This window comes from Nothoprocta perdicaria, unplaced genomic scaffold (genome assembly GCF_003342845.1).
Source record: "Nothoprocta perdicaria isolate Ctin4 unplaced genomic scaffold, notPer1 scaffold_2, whole genome shotgun sequence".
NCBI classification, from domain to species: domain Eukaryota; kingdom Metazoa; phylum Chordata; class Aves; order Tinamiformes; family Tinamidae; genus Nothoprocta; species Nothoprocta perdicaria.
Genome location: NW_020455204.1, coordinates 14,162,604 through 14,183,184, shown reverse-complemented (window position 1 = coordinate 14,183,184; position 20,581 = coordinate 14,162,604). Strand labels below are relative to the sequence as shown.

Below are 20,581 nucleotides of genomic sequence, written 5' to 3'. Positions count from 1 at the left end.
ACAGACGGGATGACATAACTTTTTCATCTGCAACATCTATTACTCTGTGCTGTGGGGGTTTGTATTTGAAAGATAGCGCCCAGCAGTACACAAATCTAGGGGGGAATAGAGAAGTATAACAGATAAACAGCTTCATTCATATGTTTTTTTCAGAAATTATACCCTCTTGTGTAGGTTTGGAGTCATATTTTCAACCAGGTAACTCTCTCAGTAACAGGATAAAAAGTCAATGCAAAACCGTATTGAAGTTAATCTACTGGAGACCTCTGTAACATCTCAGTACACACGTTGCATTAGGAGGAGCAAGCACGCAAGCAAGCCATGCAGAAGGGAAGAGCCAGCACTCCACGTGTCTCACCTGCAGTTCCAGAGAGTTCCACACTTAAGGTTTGTTCAATAGTCTTGTTCTCAAATGGGGAACCCTTGGGATCACTGGAAGACAGGGCACATTTATAAAAACAAGCTGAAATGGAGTTGCTGTAGCCAAAATGTATTAAAGCCCCCTCCCTTTGATAAATGTTTGCACTTTTTAGTACTTACTTTGGTGACTCGGGTGTCAATGGAAGTGATAAACTTGTTGGTTTGGCTAAAAAAAAAAAAAAAAAAAGCAATTAGTAATATTTAAATACTCTGTAATGTATACTGAAAAGATTTCTTTTTATTTCAGTGCTGGAATCCTAAGTTAGTTAGTTAGTTAGGGTTCAGATCCAATAGTTCAGTAGGCATCTCAGCATATCTTGAATAAATAAATATGGAGACTCATCCCAAATCCTCATTGCTGGCACCAGATGACACCTGAATTTCATCAACAATTTACAACTATTACTGTATCTCTGAAACATGTTACATAGCCCAAATGCCAAGAACCTTTCAAAAGCAGAGCAGTACATTTAAAAAATCAATGAAGAAATTTACAGGATATACTGTAAAAAATGTTATTTCTCTTAGATTTAATTTAGACTACAGTTCACGTTTTATTTGGAAACAAAAGCAGAATAACTACAAAGTAACAGAACGTTATGAATATTCAGTTAATTTTACTTCTACAATATTCACTTTTATATATAGCACTGAGAATAGGTTGCTTCTGTGAGGCCAGAATCCAGCAACTATAGTCCAAATTCCTGTAAATTATCCTGCAAACTATGACAAGCCATGGACTTAGTCACAGATGGTTAAAAATGAGGTTGAAGCTCTCAGCCCTACAATCCTTGACATACACAAAGCCCAAAGCTTTAGCTGTAAAAAATCAACTCTCTGTGCCTTTTAGTGTTGCAAATGTGTATTTACCCAAAGCAAAAAAGAACTGGGATACGTTAAATCAACTAAAATTCCTTCAATTGCCAATAAATTATTTCAAAGTTAGAAAGGTATTTTATTGCTTGCAAATCTCAGTTTTCCAAAGTTAGATTGATGTTTGAATGTGGGGAGCACTGTACCAAGAACAACAGCAGGGGATCTCTTCTGCAAATTAATTACTTAAGACAAAATGTTCCCCTTGAACATTCCTGCACTGCAGATCTTTTGTCCAGAGTGTCACTACTGCATATTTCGTATTCATTCCAGGCATGGAACTCCCATCGACATTAAAGGATTTTATATGCAAATTGATTACTTTCATAAGCTCTAGAGCATTCCTGAAGTAATATTCCATTTTTAAAAAATTAACTCAATTCTCAAGGGCTGCATATTGTTTCTCCTCCTCCCCATATGAAACTCAGGAGTGAAAGTTCAGGTGTTCGCCTCAGGTTCACCTTCCTCAAGAGTCACTGTCAGAGAGGAAATTCATCTAAACGGGCAATTTGTCCAGTTCAGCATTGCATTAGGAAAGCTGTTTCACTAAGACTGAATGCAAGCTGACACATCTTTGTGCTTATACATATATACATCTAGGGATTTTAACGTTTGCCACCGTTGCTGGTGCCTGTCTAGAGATAAAACTGGCTTAAAACCAACAAACCAAAACCTGCCGCCCACCCCGGCCAAACTCACAGTAAGGCTCAGGAGCAAAGTTTCGTGGGAAGGTTTCCACTGTGCTTTAGAGAATAAAATCTACATACTCTTACCCAATTTCATCTTTTTGAGCAAGCTGAATGTGTAAGAGCTGTTTAAGCCTCTGAAAAACCTCATTCTAGTTTTCATTACAGAGGCAGATCAGAATATATATATATATATATATATATTTAAAATGTGAAGCACTGAGGCACAGTTCAAATTTGACAGAGATGGGCACGGAACCCAGGTGTTATCTGACACTCATCTGCATTGATTTTAGGCAGATATCAGTGAGTTCTCCCACTGAGAAATTCATATAGCAAAACAGCCATTAGATATTTTCCTACTGCTAAGCAAGGTCTTGACCAAACAGAATTTCTGCAAAGGATTCATCCTCCCATACACGGATATTGAGAGTGTAAATATTTAGCCAAGGCAATACCATTTTCCCCAGAATGTGTTTATTAGTGTTTCGAGGTCTACTTCGGGGGCGTGTGTGGGGGTATGTGTGTAAGCCAGCGTGTGTTTTAATATTAAAAGAGTTCACATGGAGTTGCTTGTCCCTGTAAATTGAAAACATCCAGGTTCAAAAGAACTAAGATTCCTCATGGGCAAATTTCAATGCAAAACCACAGATGATCTTTGGCGTGAATGGGTTTGTGGACATTCCCGTGGGTTTGCAATATGTTTGCAACAGTAACCCTAAAGGAAAATATCATTTCACTTATTCTTTGTGAGCTTTCCCATAACTTTGAAAGAAAATATCAGACCCTGATTTTTTTTTTTAAAACAGAAGGAGGTTTGTTTCTTTTTTTTCTAGTTCTGATGAAATGTATGAACAAACGACTACAGGTCTGTGAATCAGTTATATTTGCAAGGTTGATTCTGCATGAATTGACTGCTCAGCCTATTCTCTGTGCATTCTATCAATACTGAAGTCGTACATTAGGGTATGAGACAAATTTGATGAAAAACAACATTTCAGAAGCCTGCAAATTGAACTGTAGAAAAAGAACTGTAGAAAAAGACTCAAAAAGAGACCTGTAACAAAGAAATTTAGAAAACAAACTGTAATTTCACCTGCAAGACTACTGAAACCAGAGTCACCTATTAAACACTAGCAAGTTGTTAGCTACATGCCCCTTTGGGATTTTCTCTAAGGTCTCCTCCAGCCCCGCTGTTACAGCCCTTCTTCCTTGCACTGAATCCACACAAACACTTCAGCTAGGGAGAAAATGCAGCTCTGGTCTGCATAGGGAGACTTGTAAAATCAGTGTCTCTTTATTTCTTTTTTTTTTTTTTTTTCATTTATTTAATTAGTGTTATTAGCACTCAATAGTGCTAATGAAGGGGTTACAACCCCCTGAAACTAGGGGAGTGTGTGCCTCGTTTGAGGGTGGCTGCGGTGGGGACGCGGGCTGGATCTGCAGGCTGGGCTCTGCTCGGGAGCAGCCTGCTGAAACCATCCAGAAGGAGTGGCAGTTGGCATCCGAGCAGCTCTAGGGGCACTTGCATTTCTTTCTTACAAGAAACATTGTTCAGAGAATTTGAAACCGTAGTGGAGAAAACTATACTTAGAGGTCATAACGTGCAGCTGTGAGAAGGAAATTTCAAGGTGGGAAGGGAAGATTCAGTTTTATTAAGTTTACCTGACCTTAGTAACGCTGAAAAGGCCACGGTGGGGGAGAGGGGAAGGGGAAGAGAAATTAAAAAAACACACAGTTTAGAATTGCCCCCTTAAAAATATCAGAGCAACACGTTCTGGGCCGCATTCGCATCTCTGTTGCAGCAGAGTAACTTCCATGGAGTTTAGCAGAGTCACGCAGGATCTGCACTGATGGGACTGAGAGGTATGTGGAGCTCTACAAGCCAAGCTAGTCTGTACACAGATGTATTTTATAGTAACAGCAACTTTAAGTAAGCTCCCTTTGGGCTCATAAGCTTTTACAGCTTTTCTTTATCTTGGGAGAGCAGGCAGGGGAGGGGGGAGGAAAGCAGGAGAGGGTCTTTAAGTTTGTGCATCTCTGCCATAGTAGCTACTGGTAATACAGCCCCCACTCTTTATGCATTGGAGTGCACTAAAAGTCAACACAGGTGTTTAGTTTTGGCCATAAAGAATCTAAAAAGAGAAAGAAAGAGAGAAAAAGAGAGAGAGAGAGAGAGAGATCAGAACGGTAGCTAAACTTTTGACTATTTACCAAATAAAATAACAAACTGGCATTCCAGCTTTAACAGGAATGACACATTTACTGCTTATTCAGTAGCAGTGAGAGCGCTATTTATTGTCCCTTAAGGACTGTGTGGCAGGTTAACAATGCCTTCAGTTTGACGCTGGTGAAAAGCAAGAAGCTCGCTAATGAACCGGGCTGCCCAGCTTGGTTAGGGGTATAATGATTTCTTAGTGGTACAGTACTCTGCGAATAAATATCTCCAGCTAGCTTGATTTATATTAACATGCAGCTTTCATTAAACTTGCAGGTTCCTTTGGTGAGGTTGCGGGGGGACCAACAGGATTAAAATTGTTTCAAAGCTCAATCTACCTAACTAATTCTAACTTCATTATCCCGTTTTTAAATTCTCTCTACACAGAAGAGCTTCTGGATTTACAATACTAATCCAAAGAACAGAAGAGGTATTGAGGGTGTTCACAGCCACTGTATTCCAGCTTCCCTCCATGAATGCCGGTACCGAAGCTATGTTCTCTGATCTCACCTACCTTGGAGAAGATTTGTCTGAGACTGCAGATGGGGCTTCCTTTTGGAGGTGCATTTCTCTTTGCTGCTGTTCCTGTTCTCTGCTGGTTTGGTCTGAGGAGGGTCATCATTTGTAGTCAGATATTTGAGAAGTTCAGAGCAGGGACGTCTTTGCGGCTTTTGTTGTTGACAAACGCTCTTTGCTTTATTGCTCCATGAATTCTCAGTCTTAAAAACAAGGCATTAAAAAAAAAAAAAAAAGCTAAAATTAGTGAACTGAACCTTATCAGAATGAATATAGGTTTTCTGAAGAGATGAGATTTTCAGTGAAGTGTTCAGTCTAAGTGTACTAGATCTATGAGCTGTGAATAATTGTTTGCAGAACAAGGAAGGAAAATTACATTTAAAATTCCTAAATGACATTTATGCAGCTTTTTATTTCATTTCTCCTACATTTCAATGTTCCTACTCAGCAACATGTAACTAACAAGACCCTACAGCGCCTTTACTGTGAACAAAAAAATAAGCTGGTTTAAACCTTAATTTGCTGCTGATTGCTTGAGCCCAGTATTCACAACTCTCTTAAGTACCCCTAAACGCTCCGTTTTCAGTTACAGTGAATGGCAAGACAAACATTGTTTAATACTGCCTGCTAACAGAATTATGTCATAGCAGCATTCCAGCCAATTAATGGCTGATATAGACCTTTTGCCAAGAATCCAGTGCAATTTTTCTTAGCTCAGACAGCTGGTAAAATGGCAGTCCTGCATCTTGGAGTCACTCATAAACAACATCAGCCCATCAGCAAATTTTATTGTACCCCCTACTACTCTGTGTATCAATAAAGTAGGCAAGAGTAACAGACGGTGGGACTACAACTGAACTCTGCCAAGAGAAAAAAAACATAAATGAAATATTCAGAGCATAAAGGAGCTCAAGTGATTTTCTGGAACCCAGTCTATAATCTGTTCACGTTTTTTGAAGCAGTTGCAGGATAGTAGGCAGATTAATACTGCCCATATAGATCTACTGCCCACTCGATTGCTGAAAGCATAAAAGACCCTGTTACACTTTTTTTTTTCTTATTACAAAGATTAAGTTTGTACCTTAACAACCACAGGGCTTGTTCTGATCCTGTGATTACTGTTTGCATGGTTTTGTGTGCTGAGACCACTGCATTCATTGTAATTTAGCTGAGTGTTGGCTGGAGCCAGCAAGAGCTTCTTAAGCTACAAACAGAGCAGGGAAAGGGAGGAGGAAGGAAAAGAGAAAAGTTATGCATCTTTATGGATTAAAATGACTTATCTACATTTTTTGCATAGTTACTTAAAATTAGCTATATCACTCTCAGCAAGCAGAGTATATTAAAACAGAGAGAAGCGCTCAACAATCCCCAGAGCAAACAGATTTCTTTTTTTTTCTGAGGTTTGTCAGCCTATTTCTGCTCCCTTTACTGCAGTATACTGCAGGGCAAGAAAGAAGAACAGAGCCCTTAGATTTCTTAATCCAAGGCAATATGAAATTCTTAGTACTGCACTTGACAGAGCAGGTCTCTAATCTGAACTTAATTTCAACAGAATAACGTATTTCAAGGCAAGGCATACGTATTCGACCACGGCTGCAGACGTCAGGGTTAAGAAGCCTTCACAAGAAGCAGAATCACATCCCAAACTGTTTTTATAAAGCAGGATGCACAGCACAGTTTTACCCACATCCTCACCCAAGAAGCGGCTTTGCCTTGAGTATCATTAAGCTGGTGCTTACTGGTCAAATCAATGTTAAAGGCACAGAATTAGCCCCACAACCCGCCAGACTCAGTGGGCGTTTCTTTACAGATTACCAGAAGTGAAGTCTAAACATACACATAAAAAGCCCCAAGAAAGGAAATGTGAATTAAAAACCATTACCATGACTCATTTGAACAGAATGATATGCAAAAGTGCCAGTCATTAGCACAAGAATCTCAACAGCTCTCTCTTCAATACACTTCTTAAAAGATTCCCTCATTAGTCATCCTATGACCTTTTCCGTGGTTTTCTTTTTTTTCCCCCCCATTTAAATTTCACTTCTTTACTTGATTCTCCTCCTCAGTCTAAATGCAAAGCCCAGACCTTACTGTGACTACATCATACCCATGCAGCGGGTAGCCAGAGGCACATCCAATTGCTGTTAAACAGTAGGAAGGGTTCTTACTAGAGACGGCTCTTCTGCCTCCTGGCTCGGAGGGGTGCCGTCGCGCATTGGCGAAGGGCTGGCGTCATTTTCGTTGGTCACATCTCCATCTGTCAGTGCATCGAACGAAGGCAATCCATCCTCATCCACAGGGATACTGTCCAGCGTCTCCGTGAGAACTGCTAGCAAGTTCGCCTCATTTTCTTCGTCTATCTTCTGCAGGAGGAGAGGGGAAAAAATAAAAAGAGGAAGCTGATGAGAGGACAAAAGGAACGATGTGGTGATGACTTGGTCTGTAAAACAGGCCAAGTGTAGCTGAACTAGCCTGTGAAGTAGCAACCTGCAACAGGGTCTTATAAAGCATAATTTAGAGAAAAAAAAATCCCTATTTTCATTCATTTCATTCAATATCTTTGCATTTGCAATGCATTCTTCCAATTTACCTTCTTCCACACTTTTTTTTTCTTTTTTTTTTTTTTTTGTTCTTAATCCAACACTAGTAACAATAGATAAATAATCACGGAGGGATGGAGTTTCAGGATGCAGCCACGCTGCTGACACCTAATGAAGCCAGCGCGGCCCAGGCTGTCTCTTTCAGCACTGAATACCAGTTAATTGACCTGACAAAATTACAAGAATCACAGAATAAGACAGCTAATCAGAAGACCAAAGAACGTATTACCAGAGAAATTAGGCAAGTCTTGCCCACGTATGCAGCCTAGTGCAGCAGAGAAAGTGCTTCTCTTTCATATCCCTGGAAAGTCTTCCTCCAAAAACAAATGAAAAGCTCCTATTTCTGAGTATCCTGGCATAAGACTGGCAATCAAGGCTCACACTGTTAATGGCAGACTCGCTGCGTTTCTTTGAAATAAATGTATTAGGCAGGTTGCCTTTGAAGTTGTCCTTTCTAGTTATGTAGCTTGAGTGCTCAATGCGACTATTGTATGCGTTTATCTAACTCAGACTGCAATTATAAAAAGTAGATTAATTCATAATCAGATGTGGCTGTAATGTTAATTTATATTAGATATTTCAGAAACAGGGCTTGTTTTTGTCAAATTGAGTAAATTTAAATTCCTTCCAATTTTTAAATGAAATACAGTCCCTACTGTATGTGAAGGCACAGATTTTTGGAATACTAAGAGTCTGAGCAAGAGAACTGTGGAAAAATCATTATATTTATTTTTCAGAAAGATCAGAAATTGATCGTGACAGATTGATTATCTAGGATTTTGCCGCTGATCCTTATGCTATTAAAGTAAATGAAAAAGCCTTTGACAGACTCCAGCGATCTGATCCAAATTCAGGACTCTCAACGGGGAGTTTTTTAACCAACTTCACAGTAGTTCATCACTCCAGGTTCACACTGTGAAGAAATTTCAGCTAATTTCAGTGCTCACAGTTTAGAAGTGAATTAGTAAGGAAGACAGGCAGTTGAATACAGCAGTAGGAGAAATAAGTTCTCTCTCCTTGTTAAAAAAATAAATAATTAAAAAGCTACAAAAGTCTAAGTATCTCTAGGAACATCTAAGAAAGAAAGAAAGAAAATGTCAACTCCCAGTATCCCCATAGTGTAGTTTTTACTAATACTATATCCACAAGACTTTGAACAGAGGCTGTCATAAACCACATGGATAATTCCTGCTGTCAGGAGCCTCGGCCAAATCACACCTCACAGGTTCTTACAGGAAAAGCTCTGTTCTGGTGATGGCAGCGCACAGACTGCTCTGGTGCTTATAGCCTCCTCCCCAAGAAACAAAGAAACGTCCCCGCAAAGCCAATGTATGGAAAGAACATTTATATAAAGGACAAATGGGCTTGACCACTGAGGAAAAGAATCGACGCCTACAGATCTAGTCATTTCCACTGTATCAAATAGAAATATGCACCACACAGTGATAATCAGCTTCTTAACTCTGCAATTAGTGTGGAATATATTGAAATCAGGTGAGGAGGGGTCCCCTTTGTGATTGGCTTTGCCCTCCATACCCAGCTTTTCACAGCCACTTGTTGGGATAAACAAGCAAACGTCTGGTGTCACATCTACTAAGGTATATATAAAAAAATGTTACTACATGAAAGTCTCATATAAGGTAATGAAGTGCTAACAGTTTTTAAAGTATCTTCAAAACCCACCTGGATGCCACCCCGTGCCATGTGCTCTGGGTGTCCCTGCTTGAGCAGGAAGGTTGGACTAGATGATCTCTAGAGGTCCCTTCCAACCTTGAACATACTGTGATTCTGTGAAACCTTACAAGCAAGCATTGCAATCAATAGGAAGGCTAGCCCGTCTTGGTGCCTGTCAGCCTAGGGGTGGGAAGGCTGTTGGAAAGCCCTTTGCCCGGAGCGGCTCCAGGGGGACTCCGGGCACTAGCTCCATGAGGGTCATGTCTCCAGCAAGCCGCGCTGGTGCGGTGCCGCTCTGCCCCGCGTCGCCTTCACACCACACGCTGACAATCAGGCTCTGAGTGTTACTATTTCTAACCGGGAATGCCTCCCTTAATAATAGCATGCCAGGAGAAACCCTGATATTTGCTGTTAGCTGCTCGGCGCTCATGCTTTAAACAGACATTCAAGTGCACTGACATTCAAGAGCAGAAAGTTGAGTGGACGCTGGTCCTCATCAGAGCAATTTCAATTAGTTTTGTACAAGTTTCAACATTCAAACACCCCAGAGAAAGCAAAGGATGTGACAAAGAGGACTCTGTTAAACAATTAATGTCACTTTCCATTATTGCTTCAGTCCCAATTTACAGAGCAAATAAATCAAAGTCACCACAGATGAAGCACACTAGCTGGCTAACACATGTCTGTTCACAAACGACATGGCAGCAGGAACACATTAGTCACGAAAATGACATTGCAAGATAACCTTTTAAAGGTTTAACTCTGTGATTGCTCCTAATTGTCCTAAATTACTGTTTATAAAGAAACACACTGGTTACATACAGCAGAAACAGGGCTGAGAGGAGATGCAGAGAGACAGGGAGACTGTCTGATAGATCAGCGTCCAAGTAATAATCACCGAAGCAGCAATTCTCAGCTTTGCTATCACAGCCTAAGTCTTGGTGTTGACAGCCCTGGGAAGAAGCAATGCCATGGCCAAATGCAGCGTGTTCTGCTATTTCAGCATCGTCACTTAAAAAGTTTGCTTTCCAGACTGGCATCCAAGCTGCTAATCTAAGAGATTCTGTGAATGAGAAGATGCTGCTCGAAAGGCACCGAGCACCTGTAATTTGCACTGAGGTCAGTGGAAAGGAGGGCTGCTCAGCAGCACCCGAGTGAAGGCACTAAGGAAATAGGTCAGCTAAATAGCCCCTAAATGCCAAACATGGCAACACTGAAATGATTCACCTCCTTCAAAAGGGGCTGCTAAGTACCTAGACCACCTAAATGGTCCACAGTGGGCAAGAAGGAAGGATGGAGGATTATATTCAATGTAAAGCCATATGGCAAATATCTGCAATTACTGAACTTAGGAAAATACTTCGTAGTAGTATCTTGCTAATTAATGGAATGCATCACTTCTCAAATGTAACACAAGGACTTCTTAAAATCCCTGGTTGTTAGTTTAACATAAAGAAACTGGAGCTATAGTCTTTTTTAAATCCTGCAAACTTCCATCTGGCTGAAGGAGGTTCACCCCTATATGAACATGCTGATGAATGTTCATCCCTGTATGAACATGCTGCCCTTGCACATACCTGAGAACAAGTCTCTAATATATCCAGAATGGTATTAGATGTGGAGTTAAAAAAAACTGTGGCATCGGAGTCACTGTGCAGGGAAAACACAACAGGGAAAGTTGGCTAATGCTGTGAAGTACCAGAACACCAACTGATCCTCCAAAATTAGTGATCTAGGAAGCCAAATAGCACAAAGAGTTTCTACCTGTGCTCTTCTGTGCTTTTAAATGTTTTGCTCTTAATGCTTTAATATTTCTACAGCACTAAAAATAATTCTCCATCTGAAAATACCTTATTAGTTGTGTAACAATCTTATTCTAATTGGGTTTCTGCCTTTAGTAAAATGTCTCCAGAGATATTCTCTTTGGCCAGTGAAACGCTGTAAGAAGTAAGTTGATAATTTACCCACACAAATGTATTTAAATTGCCTACCCCTGACAATTCTTTCTCCTTTGCTTATTCTACCTATTGATACAGCTGGGATGATGCAGTAGTTAATATTTTTAAGCCTATCATTCCTGCTGCTTGCTGGCAATCCCAGCACAGAAGCCAAAGACTGAGGTGAAAGGGAGACTCGGCCACCTTGTCTTTCAGAGGTATCTGTTTAGGGAGTGTATGTTGTATCTTTTTTTTTTTCCCCTAAAATATTGAGTTTTCTTCCTTTTTTTTTTTTTTTTAAAAAAAGTCACATTTTCAACCAGCCGTCGCTACCACGGCTAATCCCGTCTCGAAAGCCTCGATGCCGACGCGCAGGGGTCCTGGCCGGGACTCTGCTGCCCCTCACCTGCACTCAGCCCAAACCCACGCCGAGAACGGGCCCGGCCCATCATCCAGACAATCTCCCCAAAATGTCATCAGCTCCTCCAGCGTTTGTCCCCTGGCTGATTCCCCCGGCCCCGCTGGCGACGGCTGTGTGCACAGCTTGTGCCTACAGCATCTCAAGGTACGAAACCTGCTAATGAACGGTGACAACGCTCCAAAGTTTCCTTATTGATAATTTGAATGTGAGGCCTGTCCTGATCCGTACTGAAAGATTAAGGCCTAAACTGCGGTATTAATCCACAGGCGGGAGCCGTGGCAGCTTGCCACGTCTTCGCAAAAGGCCTAGGAAACTTTGGGACAAATCTGCAGCTGGTGTAAGCTGTCACCGCTCCAGCAGACCAGCTCTAAGCAATTCCGAGGAGCCAGGTGCATACCTGGAGTCACAGGGGATCGCCATTTCAACACAGCAACTCGTTTCTCTTCAGCAGCCTAAGATCTATTCACAGCACAATTAACAAAGAAAATAAAAGACTTTCCTCCAGCTGAAAACATGCCGGTGATCCGAAAATACTAATACATTTGGCCGCTATTTTCAAAAGGACAAGAATGACTCGCAAGCACATCTGGGATTTCCAACAGGATTTAATTCTTTTGTGACATATTGTGGAAAAAGCCTGCCCTTAAACAGAGGGAAATGGGGAATATAGATGAGACGCTTTTGCATGCAGGGACATAGAGGCAAGGAAAGGACTCTCTTTGCCAGTGGGTCCTACTCCCAGGACACGTGTTGGAGTATGGAGAATCCCAGGCATCTGACCTGGCCCCACAAACCCAACTCAAAAGCAGAGGAAAGGCAGGAGGAGGAGAACTTGGATGCAGAGCCGACCTCCTGCTCTGGCCAAGGAGGAATGAGAGGTGAAACCAGGGACTGCTGCTGGGAAGCATTGCACCCCGACTCCCCATCACCTCATACAGAAGGCACCCACCTGCCCTGGCTCTGGCACGGCAGCGAAGCTGAGGGGATTTCGCTGCCTCCCCGATCTGCTGTGCAAGGCACGAGCTCGCCGCTCGCACCGGAGCTGCCCATACGGAGCAGTAATCCTCCCAGTGCCAGGAGGGAGGCAGCCGGTCCAAGGGGAGAACCATCGTGTTCCACTCCAGCTGCTCACCATCAGTCCCTTGCCATTAGGGGTTTTGAAAAGTATCGTGATTTTACTTTACTCGTTAACTGCTTTGCAAATCCTTAAGCTTCCTGCACTGCCTTACAGTAAAAATCCACACGGTGCATTTGCATTAGAACATTTTTCCAAGGTCTGTTAGCCTGGTCCCCAAGAGACATTCCTATAATTGAAATGCTTAAGTCCAGAGCTATCAATTATCTTTAAAAACAAAATGGAGTCCCACTAGGAGAAAATTACAGCCAGGTTCCTTTATATCTAGTAGAAATATGGGGATTAATTATCACCACCCCTGTGCAAATGCCTTTAGGGTATGCAAAGGAAACAAGAGATCTTGAAGGAGACGGCTGCACTCACACTGCTCACGTGCAGCTGCAGGCAAAGAGCACTTGGATCTGGAGCTCGCTTGGATCTGGAGCTCACTCTGCTCTGCACGGCCCCATTACCCAGCATGGGGACCATACACGCACCTCCTCCGTGGGAGCTAACACATCCCAACACACACCTAACTCTAGCCAGGTTTCTGTGCTAATCCAATAGGCCAGTGTTTAACCAGGAGGCCAAGACATCTTCCAGTTCAGGTAGGTGGCCCAGCACGTTGGTAACACCAGAGTTCACCAGGAAGGTCTTCAATACTGGGCATTGTAAAAATACTGTCACGCACCTGCTACTAAAACAACACACACGAACCTAAAACCCTGACATGGGCCATTTTAAAATAGGGTTTTCTTTAAGATCCTCTGTCAATCACTAGAATTAATGCCACCATGACTCCTTTAACATGGAACATCTTTCCAGGTGAAAAAAGAAGTCTTTTTACTATAAACTATATATGTCATTTTAAAGAGCCTACTAAATATTCTTCTATCACCAAGTCACTTGTTTTATCGCTTCTAACGAGTTGTTGCAGTTCAGAAGTTTTCATTACAGCCTGGCAATTAAGTTTCTAATAAACTGAAGAGCTACTAATTGACTTATTCATCTCACAAACTGAGGGATCCAGCTAGCAACCTGTAACACGTTTTACATCTTCTGACCAAAATTCATTCACATTTTGCAAGCCATTTCAATTTCATTTGTGTAAACTGCATCTTTTCTCTCTACGATAGTAATCTTTGATTCCACAGTAAAGACGAAACAAAAAAATCATCTGAGAACAAGCTAGCGTGCCGTTGACTGTGTTAACGGGACCAATGATAAGATATTGCTGTGCTAGAATCAGTGCACTGGTGGTAGACCCAATATCAAAAATTTATGGTAATTGAAACCACAGAATCTTTGGAAACGTAGTCAATTTGACTCAGTATCAAAAGGTCACTCTATTCAATTTATACTTGATGCTGAGCACAATATTGAGAAAACACCTGAAAGCAAATGATCTTATCAGCAGTTTGAGCCTCAACATTTACTGACTACATAGGCTAATTTGCTGATTACTAAATAAATGCATTACCTATGTTTTACACGGGTTTAGCTCACCTTTTCAGAGCGTTGCACTGAAGGTGGTGCCGTAAAAGTGCTACCAAAACCCTCATGGTGATTGGCATTTGGTAATGCTGGGGCATTGGTAATGCTGGGGCTTTGTGGAAGTGTTGTCCCACTGTATGGAGATGTGACCACCTCACACAGCATGCGAGGGGCCGCCGCTGCCTCCCTCTGCCCTTGTCTGCTCATGGGCAATGAGCAGCACGGGAAGGGAGACTTGGCAGCTCCCACACTGCAAGGTCTGAGCACAGTTTCCTCAGCTAGATCTAAGCAGAGTTGCAAGGTTTCCTCTTCCCCGAGCAGCACAGTGCAAATGCAGCGTGGTGAGCTGAGCACGGGACGCAAGGGGAGGCCAGCCTTGCCGCTCCCAGCACTGGCAGGAAAATGGAGCTGTTGACAGGGATGAGAGGCTGACGTGATGCCCGTTGCTCCTGATTCCTTCCCCATTTACAGGCAATCATTCATTTGCAGGATAAGATCCTGAGCAACAAAGCACACAAGGATTTTTAATTATCATTATGCATCTGAAAAAAGAAGAAAAAAGAGCGAGAGGAGCAGGGAGACAGAGTCACAGGTCCTAATCAGAAGTCCCAATTCAGGTAAGATCTAATGAGGGACGAACATTGCAAAAACAGTGTGGAAGAGGAAGAGAAGCATAGGAGTTATACTAGAAAGTTAGGAAGGTGTTTGGGACTCCCTCTGTTACAGTTTCATTGCTAAAACCAGTAGTATTTTTGTCAAAATACTCAAATACTCTTTGCTTAGATTTATTTCACTGATTTATGGCACATGCCTACACTAATCTCTCTATGCAGTCATATAAAATTTTTCAACGTGCATCTACCTTCGCTAGGCATCACGGCACGGTAAGCAAAAATAGAGAGTCATATATATTTTGCAGCAATTCATTCACACCTGTAATTGGCGCAAGTTTTGCCTCTTGATAATGACAGAGAACCATAAAAAATTCACTCAAAGTAGGATAGATCCTTCCTCCAAAAACTGTGAAGCACAAGCATGTTGCCTTTGTTCGTTTTCTATTTTAGTGCTGCATTTGCTTTAGTTTTAATTATATTGGATGTGTCAGGACGTCTATCATAATCCCTACTTCTTTTGGGAGATTTATGACTCTATACAAACTAAATTTCAGGGTACAATTACATACAATACACTGGAGAAGGTTTACATATATTCTTAATTTAATTCAATTATGTGGAGGTTGTTTTTTGTATGGACAGGAAAAAAAACACACAAAAAAGTTTCATTTTAAATAACAAAATAAGACACGCACTTAAATCTGGTGCTTTTACTGTCAGAAAATTGGATTTTAATTGGACCAGGAAATTAGCATTTGTAAAGTATCAAATTCATTAAATGCTTTTTATTATGTTTTAATTTATCAGTGTGTTCAGCTCCATCAAACCTATCTACATTGCCTGTTGAACAGGTCCTACAAACCCAACAGCTCTAGTCATGTCTTACAGGAATAAAAGCACACGGAAATTTTTCTTAGACCTGTGGCAAGATTGGATCAGTACATCGTTAATGCCCATGGGTTTCCCATAAATCTTTACAGTGATCTCACTGGATGGCTGCCATATGGTCCCGCTTCCTACATCCTTCTGAGCTGGCTTTAAGAGAGTCTATTCAGACACGGCACAAGCTCTGGTCTGTAAGGCTGGAGTCGCATCCGCGCTACGTGTCGCTGCCGTGCAGCTGTACTGGTGTCCTTAGGTGTCACCTCAATGAGTGCAGCATCCCCGGCACGCACTGACACAAGTGTCCATCGATGGGGCCAGCAAACACCACCGAGAGATGGAGCCTTGCCAGACAGAGCACACAAGGACAGTCTCACCATCCACTAGATAGGAGAGAGGGGCGCTAAAGGTCTCAGAAAATGCCCATGAAGAGGAGAGGAATATGTCTTTACACGTGCACTGTGTTCTTACTATACTAAGAAAAGCTTCAGATGAACTTGGTAGCATTCTCAAATCTGAGGAGAGACTTGGCCAAGAGAACACTATTAGTACAGGACAATATTTTATTTCCTTCTCCTCTTCAGGGAAGGTCTTTGCCAGGCCTGGTGGGACACCATAGGTACCCGTACTGTAAGTGTCTGTGTCTGAAAGCAATGAAAAGCTTCTTTATAATGAAACGCCAATTTAAAATGTGGAGATACCATAGCAAGGAAGGTGCTAACAGGCATCAGAATCAGCACAGCATAAACCACAAATGCGTTTTTCCAAGCTTTTCAGTTCACCTTTACAGTCACATCAAAACAAAATATAAGCTTGTCAACATTCAAATAAACTCCTGCCTCAAAGACTAGAGATTGAGCAATGCACCCTGGTAAACTCCTACAACCTCTGAGGACACCTTTAAAAAACAGAAATGCAGATGAATTTTCAGACAGTTAAGCAGCTGGATTAGTTTAGAAGTCTCATAATATCCTTAACTCTATATTTCCTTGATTTGTGACTATGTGTCAAGATTTCAGTGTTCTTTCAGTGCTGTTTTTTGTATGTGTGTAGAATCACAAACTAGAGATGGTGATTTTTAAACAGAAAACATCTTAAACACATAAGGATCACAGTAAGGTAAGATCTGCTGCTAGATCCCCCTACAGCAAGTCCACTGTGGGCTTTTCAGCATCTTGGAATTCATTAGTTTTCACAGCCACTGTTGATAAACTGGGTTGATATTAAAATGTAGAACTCCTCTATGCTTGGTTTATGCTAGGCCTAAGAGTAGCAGTTATGTAGTGCACACATGCCTTGGTATGTACTACAACTACCACAGCAGTTGCCCTCCTTACTTTACTTTATAGTCGAAACCGAATGTATTACTCATTTGTTGCTAGCTTTGTAAAAGTGAGTGTTCTTGGTCAACGGCCTTCAATATGAAAGACACTGAAAATTTTTACTTTTTTCATAGATCTGGGAGACCTTGATGTTAATCAGCCTCGTTTTCATTAGAAATGGTGAAAATGAACATGATATTTTTTCCTTTGCCTCTTTAAAAATGCCCTATAGTGGGCATTCAAGCCCAGCTATGGCGATCAATTCATTAAAGATCACATTAATCAGGTTGTAGGTTCCTCAAGGCAGGGGCTGCCCTTTTTGCCATGCTAAAACAGCCCCCTTTTCACGCCAATATCCCGATTTACAATTGTGTGGTGAGATGCTGCCACGGTATCCGTAATAAATAATATTGTGTACTCCTATTCAGTCCTGCTAGCAACCAAAAGAAAAAGAACTTGGGCCCAGATGTTCAGCTGCCGTAAATTAGGGCTTCTCCACTGCTTTTAATGGAGCTGTGCAGATTTATGCTAGCCGGGTCCTCTCTTCTTAGGGCACGTTGATGCTGATGCTCCGAGCAACGACTCCATCCTACACGGGCCCTGGTTGGGCCCTGGGAGCACCAGCCCTCCTGCCAGGGCCACTCAGGCTCCAACAAGGGCCGATTCCGATTCATTCTACTTGCCAAGTGAATTTTCCAGCCAAGCACGAGGCTGATGATAGAGCTGAGCAGCAGCTTGGGCACGTCCAGCCCACGCTGGGGCAGGCACTGAGCTGCTGCAATTGCACTGACGGTATCGGGTCAGTCAGACGGTTCCTTGATTTAAAAGTTATCCTGCTAGAGCTAACACAGGTTCAAACTTGGGCCTGTGTAACTAAATGCTGGACGCACAACCAAGAACTCAAACAACATGCCTAACCTACAGGAATAAACAAAGAAATAAATGTAAATTGCAACCATTTGAATATTAAACTATTTTGTTGGCTCAGATGGCCACATTCCATCTGCAACCCTGCGCTGCGGCCGCCCTGGCTCACACACAGTGTCCCAGGATGGGACTATCTGCCCACGTGGCACTGCTGGAGCTGCGTTGGGAGCCAGGGCAGCAGCACCCCAGTTATCCATGTGTTTGGACGGGATGCTCCAAACAAGTGAGTTTGGAGAGAGTAGATGGGACCGATCGTGTGTAGGAAGTAATGAAATTTGGCTTTGTAAACTTAGGTAGGGCTAACACAAACATACAGGGAAGGGAGGAAGGGAGTGAAAAGAGGGGCAAAAAAATAATTGCACGTCACTTCCAGGAATGAAGGGCTACCTGCAATGCCTAACATCTCCCAGTTTCACACACCTCCATACTGCGAGCGTGGAGAGCCCTGCTTGGTATTTTACGGCTGCCCATGGGTTGCTCAGCGAAGGTGCCCGGGCTGCAGCGAGGCTCTGCTGCCAACCCAGGCACATTCTCAGTTTGATTCTCCTGTGGCTTAGGATGCTATAAACCAAAAGTAACCCCAGTGAAGCCATCGGATTTAAACCCGTGGAGATTAAGTGTAAGTGAGAAGAAAATCAGACCTTTTATGTCTGCTTTTCTTTCCCCAAGAAAAACAAAATACATTGCTTTTTCCTCAGCCACATCAATAACAATAGTCTGAACTGCAAAGATTCAGTTTCGCCCATGGTAATGTAGTAATGCTTATTTCCATTAGGCTGGTCTATAAAATCCTCCTTTTATTTCAGTGCTTCTCCGATTTCAAAACAGCAAAGCCTGACATTTTGGTCTCTGACAAGCAACGCTTAATAGTGGGATGTTTGAAAAATCTATATGAAGAAAGCTCTTAAGACAAGATAGGCTGAACATTTTCACCACAAATGGTTTGTTTTAGCTATCTCTCTTCCTCATGTAAGACGGAAATCAGACAGCTTATTGGCTTAGCTTGTTAGGCCAGGTTAAAGGGAAGCACTGCTGAAAGGCTCTTACAGCAGCTTACCCTTGCGCTAAAAATAGCAGGCACTAGAGAATTATCTTAAATACTACCAAACTTGCCCTGCACTGTGAATGCAGATAACTGTAATATGTTTCCATTTTTGGTAGTTTTAGAGCTTTTTAAAGTTATGCTTGCTTTAGCTGACTATTTAATTAGTTTCTGATTCTATTTGCCACTTTTTCGCTCAGCAACGTAGCCCGAGGGGTCCTTTGCCTATGAATCTTTTGTATTTAGCAATGTTGCTCTTGCTAACATCTAATGAGCTGTTGGACTTGACAAACACTCCGGATAGGTACAAACGTGTCTTTGAAATATAAATGTTGAACACATAGCAAATAGAGAATCAAAAGACACTCCAACGCCGCTTCCTCACTCTCCCATTGCACGTCTCATCAAAAGAGAACAAAAGTCTGCTTTATCCCATTTCACTCTGAATTTCAGAAATGTTTATCTGAAGGAGACATTTTTGCTTACTTGCCAGGATTTTAGAAGAAAACTAACAGGTTTTTGTTACTGTAAGAGGTCTTCAACCTATGGATCGGGCTCCATGGTTTAACACGTTACCCTGCCAGATGAACTGTGGACTACCAAGGTTTTCTTTGGGATACAACTGCAAACCCCTCAGTCTGTATTGCAAGCAGCACATATTTTGACACAGAACAGTCTTGCTGCAAGTTGCTCTCCTTAAGTGCTCTTAAACCAGGGTAACTTCTTATCTCTCCTTACACTGAAAACCAGGGGCAAATATCAAAAGAAGGAAACTCTAAAGCACAGCCAGCCCAGATGTTCCCAGTCCTTACGGACATTTTACTCCTACCACAGGCAGCTTGAAAGGTATCATCACCAAAATCAGTCTTGCCATTCTTGTTGCCTCACCTCTGAGCCCTTCTGCATGTGACAGTACCGCAGGCACTTGCTCCGTGGGCACAGATCAGGAACTCGACAAGATCCGAGCGGGAGGCGCCGCCGCATGCTAATCCCACTGCCCTCCATGTGAAGCTTCAAGCACTACAACAGTCTTTGCACTGGAATGATTGCTCTAATAACTGTACCAAGTGAAAACAAAAAAAAGAGACTCTAAAAGCATGTTTTCTAGAATTTTTCTTCTGTTTTTTTTCCTGCAATGTTTAGTAGGAGTCCCTTTTTTTATCATTTAGAGATGCAAGAAAATCCCACCTTGACAAAGGCCATTTTGGAGCCACAACTTGAGATTCTTCCCTTTTGGGCAGACATCTCATTTGCCTGCTGTGGAGCTGGCAGAGCCTGTCCTTGCAGACCCATTTTTCCGTTGACTTGCTTTTAAGGGCGAGAAATATTTTTCCTAGTAAATAGTGGGGGAATTCTCAGATTCCCTCACCCCAGGCCTCTGCAGGCTAAAGCAGAGCGGTGTAACCTCGCCATTACTTGCAGCTGCCATATGTCTTCATTTGGGAAGCAAGTTTTCTTTCTGAGTCAGGAGTCAAGTTCACAGCCCCTCTGTCAAATAAACAACATGCCCGTTGTCACCGGGCTGCTGAGCAAGCCCTGCCTTAGAAAACATCCACTTTTCAGCCATCCATTTCTCAGCATCCCCCTCCACTGTCACGCAGCATCTTCCTTATTATAATTAACATTACTATCCATCTCCTGCATTTTAAAATTTCTGCAGGTTTGCTGTTGCTCAAGTACCACCCAGACAACAGCCCAATTGCACTAACTGCCTTCCAAGCACATGCTTAGGGAAAATATCCGCACAGGGAAATAATAGGCAGGCTCAAGCAAGAAGCATTCTAATCCCATTTTATAGCAGGGATTTGATGCACAGAGATGAATCAATTTCTCCAGGTCAG

General features: G+C 42.2%; 1 protein-coding gene across 5 annotated transcripts in view; it reads right to left on the bottom strand.

Moving 5' to 3' along the window:
* PPARGC1A (PPARG coactivator 1 alpha) overlaps positions 1 to 20,581 on the bottom strand; it is a 64,227-nt gene that overhangs the window by 21,986 nt on the left and 21,660 nt on the right. For 4 of the 5 annotated variants that reach the window (XR_003249100.1, XR_003249101.1, XM_026037680.1 and 1 more), the window contains exons 3-7: positions 6,882 to 7,076; positions 5,795 to 5,917; positions 4,712 to 4,916; positions 541 to 586; positions 359 to 432 (exon numbers count right to left, since the gene is read on the bottom strand). Coding sequence is in view for 3 of the 5 variants with exons in the window: in XM_026037677.1 (XP_025893462.1) it covers positions 359 to 432; positions 541 to 586; positions 4,712 to 4,916; positions 5,795 to 5,917; positions 6,882 to 7,076 (643 nt within the window). In the remaining 2 variants the exon portion in view is untranslated. Of the gene's footprint in view, positions 1 to 358; positions 433 to 540; positions 587 to 4,711; positions 4,917 to 5,794; positions 5,918 to 6,820; positions 7,077 to 20,581 lie in introns of those variants that run through there. The other variant, XM_026037678.1, reaches the window with a different exon arrangement.